This window comes from Arachis stenosperma, unplaced genomic scaffold (assembly GCF_014773155.1).
Source record: "Arachis stenosperma cultivar V10309 unplaced genomic scaffold, arast.V10309.gnm1.PFL2 arast.V10309.gnm1.Scaffold_100042, whole genome shotgun sequence".
Lineage (NCBI taxonomy): Eukaryota > Viridiplantae > Streptophyta > Magnoliopsida > Fabales > Fabaceae > Arachis > Arachis stenosperma.
Window position 1 is genome coordinate 50,906 of NW_026651375.1, and position 11,942 is coordinate 62,847.

At 33.7% G+C, this 11,942-nt stretch overlaps 1 protein-coding gene and 1 pseudogene across 1 annotated transcript; both read right to left on the minus strand.

Annotated features, from left to right (window-relative positions):
- Window positions 1-34: 34 nt before the first annotated feature.
- Window positions 35-7,093, minus strand: LOC130960057 (pre-mRNA-processing protein 40A-like). The gene is given in 24 exon segments (XM_057885405.1): window positions 35-387; window positions 478-600; window positions 603-791; window positions 957-1,059; window positions 1,171-1,235; window positions 1,329-1,436; window positions 2,005-2,100; window positions 2,196-2,243; window positions 2,591-2,689; window positions 2,774-2,890; window positions 2,976-3,029; window positions 3,101-3,193; window positions 3,302-3,382; window positions 3,801-3,906; window positions 4,009-4,043; window positions 4,115-4,201; window positions 4,315-4,392; window positions 4,467-4,535; window positions 4,646-4,744; window positions 5,182-5,248; window positions 5,329-5,639; window positions 5,725-5,779; window positions 5,912-5,964; window positions 6,845-7,093. Coding segments are annotated over 24 exon segments (2,286 nt in total). The 5' UTR covers window positions 6,860-7,093; the 3' UTR covers window positions 35-252.
- A 3,891-nt stretch (window positions 7,094-10,984) lies between these two features.
- Window positions 10,985-11,942, minus strand: LOC130960059 (uncharacterized; annotated as a pseudogene).

Below are 11,942 nucleotides of genomic sequence, written 5' to 3' on the forward strand. Positions count from 1 at the left end.
TTTGGACTTGCAAATACACAAGTACTCAAAAAACTTCGTACAAAGTGGACATGTTATTGTTAATTGATAAATCCAAGGAGAACCAACAGATTCTAATTATTTTACATTTTAAGTCCAATATCCTAAACATAAATGTTCCCCAAGAAAAGGGGAGTTTAAAAGAACTAAACTAATATTAGACAACCCAAGTCTTGAAAGGATGCAGGCAAAGTTCTGAATCTCATAACTGCAAAAAGGTTAGCAACCTAGCGTCTAAATCTCTGCATCATCACCGAGTTCCCCGTCTTCAAGTTCTTCATGGCCCCCGGTTTTCCGGGAACCATCACGGTGCTCCCTCTTGTGTCTTCTATGCCGGGTTTCATTGTCTGATTCTGGAGAGTTTGCATGCTGCAAGATAGTTGCATTCATTTCACATGCTTATTCTAAAATGTTACAAGTAAAATCTAACAATCAAGATGATGCAGAAATATCAATGACCTTTCGAGATTTCTTTCGGTCGCTGCCGTGCTTTCGTGATTTCTTAGACTCTTCTTTTTCATCCCTCTCGGAATCCACGTCCTCTACACTGCTGTGTCGCCTCTTCCTGTGTTTCCTTTCCTTTCCTTATCTTTGTCTTTTTTCTTCTCTTCCTTGAAACCATGGCTTTCAATATCTTGGTTTTCACTATCTGTGTCGTCCTTCTTATGCCGATCTTTAGACTTTTCTTTCTCGCGTTCTCTATCCTTCTCTTTTTTTTCCTTTTCCTTCTCCTTCCGTTTCTCTTTCTCTTCTCTCTCTTTCTCCTTTCTGGCCTGCAGATAATTTTTTTTGTAAGAATAAAATGCGGTGTATTGACCCTAGACCCTTAAAATAAGTTAATAAAGAAGACATATTTCTAAATTATGAAGCCATATCTTCTCACAACCAATTCAAATAAGTTATGAAACCAAAAACTCAGATAAATAAGATTTGCACACCTTTTCCTCTTCACGCTTGCGTTCCTTCTCTTTAGCTTTTTCCTTTAGGTATGTAATGTACTCCTCAAATACTTCTCTACTGTAGTTTTCATCCCCCATTGATCTATAAGTAAGTGTAGGACAGAATCATCAAGAACAAATACTTCCAGGATGGACAACAACAGTATTCATGGCACAACCGACTCAGTAACTTGAAACAGAGAACAACATGTACCTGTACTCTTGTGTCTCCTCAACAAGTGGCTTGCAATCCTCCCAAGTTGCAGATGTAGTAATATCCTACAAAATTAGATGATGACACTTTCTAGTAATAATTTACCCAGCCAAATAATGAGAAACAAGAATTAGATAACTGGAAAAATCTTAGTTTACCTTGAATGTATATAACAGGTTAGTTAAGTCATCAGCAAGGCGCTGGCGCTTCTTAGCTTCTTTCTCCTCTTTCTCTTTAGCTCTCTCTAACAAGTCTTCGAATATAAGCTTTAAAAGAGAGAAAGAATCAAAATCTGATAATCCATGTTGCAAAGGAATACAATCTCCAGCATGCACATGTGACTCTAAGTTTATTGAAGTTGATCAAAAGAATCACAGAGAGACCCATACAGCAATTCAGTGAATGGGAAATTTCAAATCGAGGTAAGTTACTTAGCCAACGGAATCATTTCATTTTATTCTGAGATAGTGTTTTTTCTTTTCTCTTTTTAAATATCAAATATAAATATCCAAGCAAATCCTCATAGAACAATATCCATAACGAACATAGAGTTGAAACTAATGTAATAAGTTTCTTCACCATGTTGCTGAGAGTATTAAATTTATGTAAGATTTCTGAAAGTAATTTCCAATGTAGTAGCTAAAATATTATACATCAAAAAATATAATACCCACAATTTCTTGCATTGTGTTGCCTCATTAAATTCCCTCTTTAGACATTGGGAGAGTAACTATTAATCTCTGAATTCCATTAATTTAACTACTCTTAAATTATTATATTTTTGGAGCAAGAAATGAAACTAAAATAACAGAAATTACAACCACAATACATTACCTTCAAATTGATCTCTGATATTGTTTCGCAACTACCTTCTTCCAAGATAGCAGCCTTGAATTCCTCAAACACCGAAGTGGACACTACAGTGATCGACTTGATCAACACATGAAACAGAGAAGCAGGTTGTTCATCAAAATAAAAACTATGGATAAAGCAAAAGAAAAATATATTTGATGCTTAGACCATACCTTGCCTGACTTAATTATATCTTTTACCAGTGTCTTGTCTTCATGGTACTGTCAACACGGAAATTTAATACTTTAGGTTGATGTGAACATTTCAAAAATTTTAACAAATACGGTAAGTTAAACAGATCACTCGCAATACTAGAATTTATTCCATTCCCAAATCATAAATGACCCGAGAAGATTCAATCAAAGAAATTAATGGAGCTGGAAATATATGAGAAATCGTATTTTCTTAAATATATTTCAATTCAGAAAATTATTGACATCAAACTCAGAATATTTGAACAGAAAAAAATAAAAAAACATAAAATAAAGAATTAAGTCTTGCTCCATTTGATCAGGATAAGAAACAATAAATATTCAAAAGAAATAACTCAAAATGGAAATTAGATAACCTGATTTTCAAGATCTTCTACTACATCCTCAAACAAATCCTTAGGAGTGGAACCAGATGTGTTTGATGCGACAGCTTGATATTGAGGCAAATCCCTAACCTGGGAAAATGTGAACACAAGAAAAGTATTTCTGTTACCATATTATTCCAGCTTTTCATCACAAGCAATGAAAATATGTACTACCTTCAAGCAGTATTCTCTCCATTGAGTTTTAGCATTAAGAATTCCAGCAGCAACATGTTCTTCCAACAACTTGCGGAATGCATCACGATTTTTCCTTTCACCACGACGAACTTGCTCCTATATGTAGTCATATAAATAAATACACATGCAAACATATGGGCCAAGACACAACAATTCAACAAATGACATTTTAAGGGTCTACCTTCTGTACTCGTTTTTGCTCCTCTTCTTCCTTTTCCAATTCACGAATATAGTCCTGCCAATGCCAATCTCAGCACACAGATCTATGATATATGCCAACTATAACTATAACTATAACAGCTGTACCTGGAAAACAAGCAAGCGGTCAATTTTTTCAAGCCGTAAATATCTATCATTGTCCTCTAACCGATCTTGGACTTTTCGCCATGGACTGTGAACCTAAAATGAAACCCAAAAAGAGAAAATTGACTAAATTAGGACACGTTGAAGAAGATAGAAACAATTACAAGTTTACAACAGAGTTAAACATTTTTAAGTAATATGTACCTTCACATAATCACATGACTCCAAGAATTTCCTGTATTCTGCTAAATTCCGTCTGTGTTCCTCAGCAGCATTTTCCTTTTCCTAAACAGTATAACAAGGAATAAAATTTTAGACATCTTTGATTGCGAAACCCTAACCTCTGTATTGTTATATTTTAATCTAAACAGCTGTTTTTCCTACCTAATATTTTATAATTCTTCTCCCTACACCCAATATATAATCAGACAAAATCTATACAAATTTGAGGAGAATATGAAAAAAGCTAAAGTGGAACGCAGCGACAGCAACTAAGCATTTAATCCCATTTCCCACATACTACCCCTTATTGCTAAGGGCTGTTGAAGGAAAAATTGGCATCACTAAGTAAGGACAATCCACACAAAGCACTCAAAAAATTTTATGCAGGCTTCTTGAGTTTATTATATATATAGAGACAAATGAAACATAATACCTAGAAAGATTCAGATTACACATGTAAACAAAAGATAAAATCTGTCACCTTTCTCTCGAGTTCCACCATGTAGCTCTCAAATAAATCTTCCCTGTCCCTCATTTTGTCAACAGCATTGAACCGCTCATCATTTTCAAACATATTGATTGCTTTGCTGATCATGACAAAATAAATGTTAGGCATCTCAAGAAGGATTAGTTTAGAATAAAAATTATCTTAGTAAATTCATTCATAATCAACGAGGCAAGAAAGGTACCTCCATCTCATGGATGAAGTTAGCTCCTTGCACTCCTGAAAAGAGAACATGCATTAAGAATTATTTCACATCAGCAAAACAACTTGAGATCATGTCTGTAACTTACTTCCAACATCTTTGTGAATTCTTCTCGAGCTTTTTTCTGCTTCATGCGTCTCTCTTCAGCCTCTAGCTTCTTCCTTTGGCCCAAATACTGAATATTTTAAATTGACCCATGTCAGACCCAGATGGTCATTAATATACATATAGAATATATGCACAACACAAGGGGCACAAGCAATGTGCCACTGCAAGCTAGTTTATCACCTCATTAAAAGCTTGTTTCCGCTCACCAAGTGTTTTTAGAGCATTGTATCTTTTGTCATTGATTATTTCTCTCATCGCCTGAGTTACAATTCAAATATAGTAATTAGCATTTGAAACAAAAAGAGAAACTTAGAAAAATGTCCATTATTTACCTGTTCCCATGTCCAATCAGACTGAACATTAGCAGACTCCAATAGTGCCTTAAATGCAATTTTTGCTTCCTAAAGAGCATTGTGATTGTAGTTAATACAATAAAAGTAAAAAGATAAAAACCATGTCATGCATTCCAAATTTTCATTTGAATACAGTAAATATCATTTGGAGCTCTTACCATCTTATTTGCATATGCAAAGGTTTCTTTATCATTTGCTTTCTCCTCCGGCAGAGTCACATTAACTTTTCCAGCAACTGGCACTCCTTTTTTGGTTTCCTGCAAGAATAGCAACAAAACTCAATGAGAAATAACTCGATGCTAGTTCTCAATCGCACAGCAAATCAAGACTGTCACATAGGAATATTTGCTCACTTTATGACCTGGTTTGTGTGTGTGTGTGTGTGTGTGTGTGAGAGAGAGAGAGAGAGAGAGAGAGTGAAACTTTTCCTACAAACAAAAGATCTAGGTGCCAATTAAACAGTCCCAGTGAAAACAAAACTTTCTATTCGGCTATTACCCTGCCATACATGGTTTGGTGCATTTTTCAGTTGCTTAAATATTTTACAAGGGATCAAACCAAGGGTGCAAATTTATTCTAGTGTTCTGTTTAAGTTATCTTTTCTTTTGAAATCATTAATTCTTTGCTCTTGTACACTTGTATAAATGCAAGAAAACCTAAAACCTGAGAATAGAGTTGGGGGGCGGGAGGTTACCTCTATATCTTGAACAGAAGCTCCACCGGTAGATGCAGCAAAATCCTGAGATGCTTGATTTTCAACACTGCTCAGGTAAGTTTTAGACACATAAGTTAGCAACAGAAACTACCAAAAGGATAGACGAAAACAGAACAGAGTTTATACCTGGACGGTGTAGTGGTGTCAAGAGGATTTGCAGGTCCAGCTACTGCCGTAGACGCAGTTACCACAGTACTCAGTTCAGTCCCAGTGGTACTTGATAATCCAGAAACCAACTGCTGAGGACCAGTTGATGATGCAATTGGTGTGACAGAAGCTGGACTTGAAGAAAGCCCATCTGATGTCAAAGGAGTGTTTGAGCTAGCAGTATTTGTCACTGTTGATGGTGCAGCAGATGAAACAGCAGTATTGGATGTATCACTTGTTTCTAACTGCATTCCCTGGTTGGCAGCTTTCAGCGCCAATTCACGAGCCAACTGAATAGAAATATTGTAATTTGGATTGAGAAACTTAATGTTTCCATGTATAGTTATAGAAATTTATAACATGCATAATTATTACCTTAAGTTCCTCTGGTATTGACCATGTTGATTGCTGAGTAACCTTGTAATAATACCTACAAGAAATCATGGTCAAAATATAGATCATAAGTAAAATTTTACAAATACGTGCCACAGAAAGTTCAGAAAAAAGCAGCAGAAAAATAGACTTTCTTAATAAAATTATACAACCAAGGGATAAAACGCACTTTCTTCCATCTGAAGATGTGAATTCTTTCCAAACAGTTGATGCATCAGCCCTCTGTCAAATCCAGCAAAGTTAGAGATATTTGCAAATGCTAACCATAAAACATCCACAACAGATTATCATATCAAGGTAATAAATTAAACACATGCTGCTGTTAGAAACTAGAGGCATTAATTAAACAAATCAAGGGTCGAAGATAAAATGCCTGGAGAATACTGTAAGATGACAACATTGCCAATATTAACAGTTATAATATAAAATGCATAAAAGCAAAGCAGAACTTTTGACATGCTCATGCCTAAATACATAAGCATACCTGACTGCAATTATAAAACCGATTAAACAAGATCACGAAATGGGAAACGAGATACATAAACAAAGAGGAGTTGGAAGTGGTAAAACAGCAATAAGAAACACATAAATGTTTTATATTTATTTTTTTTTTGTACACGTAGGAAGAGCCAAAGAAACTTACAAAGGGAACAAATGATATCATTCACACATCCCATATTGTTCACCCTTAAGCCACTGGAGGAAGGGGATGTGAAGGGTACAGACAACAATCAATTAATGGTAATTCAGATATACACCAATCTTGCATTTTAAGATTGTAAGCCAAAATAAAAAAGGGGTTATAAATAGCAAACTGTTGCCTGCCTCGAGAAAGTGTAACCACCGCCTTCACAGTGACCATATAGAGCAGTTGCTAAAATTTCGCCTGACTTGCCATGATATCTACAAATCAGTGGAAGCACATGCACATAAAAGGATATTCGCACCATAAACCTTTTTTGATGATTGAAATATTCAGATATGGTCAACGATCACATTAGAAACCAGTTTGATTGGCCACACAACATTTTCAAGCATGTCGAACATATATAAAAATGGCATTCAAATTGTGTCAGCATCAGCAATCATCCAAACAACTCACCTCAATAGGTGACATCAGTTCCAATGGTTTCTCCCAACTAGATTGCCTTGTCCTCTTGTTGTAGTAATATCTGGTAAAGATGATCAAAGAACAAAAACTTCTTGTTATGATTCAAGATAATGCAAACTACATATGCAATCCAAATGTTATCATAAACTGTAAAAGATATTTTTCCAATAATGTAAACAGTAAAAGATATCATCTGTTTCCTCGAAAAACAAGATATTAATTCTTCTGCCATCAGCTGCAGTATGCTCTTGCCAATCAGATGCTGACTGCTGGTTAGGGGCACTTGTTGCCTAAATTTGACAAAGCAACAGACCAAGAATTATATTAGATCATATTTCTCAAAAACTATAATATGAAAACATAATAATATTTTACCACCTTTAGTAGAAATCTGAATCAATGAATCACGTCTAATGTAAGCATCATAAAAATACTTTTAGGAATTATAGAGATTCAGTTAGCTTATAAGCTATGCTATTGAGGAATCCACTTCAATCCAATGATATCATAAGTTCATAACAAAAAAAGCCGACCTAAATTGATTGAAGTATACTAATACAAATCCTGGGTAATACATGCCACAACCTAGAGTAGAGCCCAAGGCCATTATAAACTGTTTCATTAAATTCTCATACTTCAAATGTGAGACTCATGTCCAATACCTTCCAGTGGATCCTAACAATTCCTCCAAAATTATGCCCATGACAATGATAGAATTGGTGAGAGAGATTGAGAAAAAAGAAGATATAAAAGGCACGCACATGTACATGTACATGAAAACTAAACCCGACATGGAGACAGACACAGCCATATCAATGTCTAAAAATGGTAGGACATGGTCATAAAATATAAGAAAATAAATTTTCAAAATTTATACAGTATTTAAGCACTCATAAATGTCAAACTACCAATATTCACTACTATCTAAGCTCTGCCAAAATTTTTGAAACATTCTTAGCATATGTTATTTGTGTCAATACTTGTTACAACTAGGTAAATAATAAAAATTTATTAACGTGATAATAAAACAAGTAATATGCATTAGAAACCAGGTAAGGATCAAACACTTACAGAATCAGTTGACTGAGTACCAGATGATTGCACTCCAGCCTGTTGCACTGGTGTAACAGTTGCAGCACTCTGAGAAACAGAGGACACCCAAGGTTGTCCAGCCGGAGGAGCATGCATTTGGCCCGATGGCTGGTACTGAGCCATTGCATTAACATTATCCTGCTGCTGACTATACGGTGGTTGAAACTGAAAAGAGTACGAAATTGTATATCAAACCGGACTCTAATAATGTACAACCAATGTAAAACTACAAAGAAAATACAGCAAGCATACAGTATATGAAGAATGAGAAGTTGCTGCTGAAACAGCCAAGCTGGGCATATGACTGCTTAAGTGGGGAACAGTTGGCTGTGAATGTGGTGGGACGGATGTCGGGGGCCTATTTGTTTGGATATATTGCATAGGTATAACCTGCGACGAAGGTGCAGGTTGACCAGGCTGAATATGTCTTGGAGGCAACTGCTGCATTGGTTGTGAATACTGCAATTGCTGACTCTGACCAACAGGCATTGCAACATTTGAAGAAGGAATAGCATGTCCTGCAAGTCCAAATTGTTGGGAAGCCATTGGAGCAAATGGCTGACCTTGCTGGGCCTGAATGACTGGCCGAAACTGCAGATAAGGAGTTCTAAGAGTGATGCAAACTTGCAAAATATTCCCATATGAGAGCAAGAAGTAGTAGTTAACAAAAGGAACAGCAAAGAGCAGCTAGTTCCATAAATAAGCACAATTAAATCCTTCAGCTGAATGTCAAATAAACTTGCTAAAATGTGGAATGATAGCGTAGCTGATACATAGAGAGAATAGATTGATAAAACATTAAGAACTACTGATAAGAACATTTATACCTGCATACTAGGGGGCTGAGAATTATTGGCCATTTTAACAGTATAATCCCTGCGAAGCACAAATATATAAGTCAGTTAACACAAATTCGTGAAGCTTAAACACGAGTTTAGATGAACTTGAATCGTAAAGCTCAACTCGTAATACAGAAGAAACATTTGCAGCAAAGTCAAACCCTATTTTTGATTTTCCAAACAAGGAATCGGCACTCATTATCACTAACTCAAACAAAAGAGCTGTTTATGAATTGAAGCATCAATAAGTGATAAGAAATAGTGCAACAATAATCGCAAAAGATGAATAATTCTCGTAAGAGAATAATAACATGAACAATTTTTTATAAAAAGAAAATTCCTAATCAAATTACACATACGATTGGTTTGATTGCGTTACCAGAAGAATTGCTGGGACTGCGAGAGAGAATCTTCTCGTTCTGTTTGCGGAATTAGGGTCCTCTTTCACTCTCTCTCTCTCTTTCTCTCTCTGCGCGTTTGAGGGTGAATGAGTTGTACGTAGTCCAACATGGATGAACGGTTGGATCTAAGTTACTTAGCATCCGACGGCATATATTGACCCTCTGTGTTTGGGAAATTTAAATTAATATTTTAACCTCCGTATTGTGATATATTTGGAGATAGACCCCTTTCTACAAAATTCTTTAGTGAATTACATGATTGGGATTTCTTAGATTATAAAAATGTAACATTTTTCTAATTTAATTCCAAATATCACAATCTATAAACAGCTCCTTTTTTTAACCCGTATGATTGTACTAGAATTTTAATTAAATTTACTATTTTATCTTTAATAAATTATTGTATTACCATTTAATCTTTTATTTGTTGAAAATATTATTTGTGCACTATTTTATATGAAATAATTAATTTAGTGATTAATTTATAATACAATGGTTGTACTTTTTTTATATGTAATATTTTAATAAATGATAAAATTATAAAATATATATATAATGAACCTTCAAAACTTCTTGAAAGTCCTTTCCCTTTTTTGGAGAAAATTGGAAATGAGGAGTTTAGAAAATTGTGCAGTGCTAATAAAAATCTCTAAATTTCTTGTTATCTGAATAATAAAACTCTTAAATAGAGTTTAACACTTCAAAGTCTTTTCCTCTTTTCCTAAATTCTCTAAAATAAAGAATACCTAGAGCAGGGTAACAAAAAAATAATAAAAATAATTAAATATAAAATATATATTCTTAAAAAGCATTTAGAAATTATATTTTGATATCACTTTTTGTAAATATTATTAAAAAAATGATATTTTTTATTTTTAAAATTTTTTCTAGTATCTAAACATTTACACAAAAAGTTAAACTAAATTATAAGTCACTTGTAAGTCATTTATCTTTTATGTTTTGAAATTATTATTAACAATAATATAAATTTTCGGGTATAATTTGAATAGTATATCGAAATACAAATAAGAAAATCTTAAGATTTTCTCTGATTTGTACTTAAAAACTATTCAGTGTGTTTTTTTCTTGTTCTTTTTTTTTTCGATCATCATTTTTTCAATCAAATATACTGGGTCTTAGATTTTGATTGCTGAATACATAGCAATCAGTATGACCAAATTAGTAGCTAAGAACTTTTTTTTTGGTGACTAGTAGCTAAGAACTTTGATCAATTAGAGTCTTGACATTAATTTAAATAAATAATTAATTAAATAAAGATAATGGAGTAGTAACACACACTCGACCTCATCGTCTAGGAATTATGAGATCACCCTAAGGATGTCTTCAACATCCACTATAGAACCCTGTTTAAAAAGTAGAACCATATTCTCAAGAAAAGTTCAAACGACCTTCAACAAAATGGTATCTGTACCCGAAATCGATACTAGTAGGTAGATAGAGAATATATAAAGACACGAGGCAATTTTTTTCTGAAAAATTTGGCAAAATAGTCCCGTAACTTCGAGAGAAGGGATCCCTTCCCAGTTCCCAGTAATCAGGTCCGAACGATTGTTTACCAAAAAAATTAATATACAAAAAAAAGAATAATATACTATTTTTGATAACTAAAAATTTAAGCAAACTATAAAAAAAGGATTTATTTTAAGCTATATTCTCTAGCTATCACTTAAACCTTTTATTTTTTCCATGTGTTAATTGCAATTGTATTTTGTTTACTTCTTAGATCTTGCTTTTTCTTTAATTTATTTTTCATAGTTAATTTTATTGGCGTTCAAATGTTTACTAATATTTATTCGAGAAAGAAAATAGGATTGCTCATCAAACTTTCTATACTCTTACATAATTTCACAAACACAAGACAATTTGAATTGTAGATAGAAACTTTACCAATAGTAAAACATAACTAAGAGAAAGTTAATTAACTATACATAAAAACATATATATAATTATGATATCAATCTCTATCTATGATGTTGTTGTTGTTGTTGTTGTTTGGGAAGCCAGAGATTGTAACCAAGTTATTATTGTCATGAACACTTGAAAACTTCTTACAAGAGAAAAAAGACAAGCCCTTCCTCAACCTTGATTCATTAATCATCAATCCACTACCTTTGTTGACCAATTTCTTGTTGTTCTTCTTCTTCTTCCTCTCACCACCATCACCACTTCTTTGATGATGATTATTATCATTCTTTGTGCACTCTTTGTAAGCTGCTAAAAAAGGATCATCTTGATGATCTTGACCAACCCAAAGTCCTTTCTTTGAAGATGTTCTATAATATGGAGGTTGAAAAGCACATGGGGGAAGTGGAATATCTTGAAAATCATGATGATTATTATTACTAGGAATAATATTAGTATCTTCTTTCTCTAATTATTGTGTGCATGATGGAGGGGGTGGTAATAATAACTTAGTCAAAATTTCATTCTCCTTAATGGGAATTTCATCACCATGATTATTAAGAGTAGTAGTAGTTATTACCTTGGAGATACTAGGCTTCTTTTCCCATGAGAATAATACCTTTCTTGATGAATATGGTTGACTACTCATATTGATGATATAGAATTTTTAGCTATAGTGGAATAATAATAATATGATGATAGATAGGGCCTATATATATGAATGAATAAGATTTTGATGTTACTAGACCCTTTATATACTATAGTCTTAAAACCTAATAATAAATGGTTTAGGGTTTTATCATATGTGAATGGACAAGCACCAAAAACGTAAGC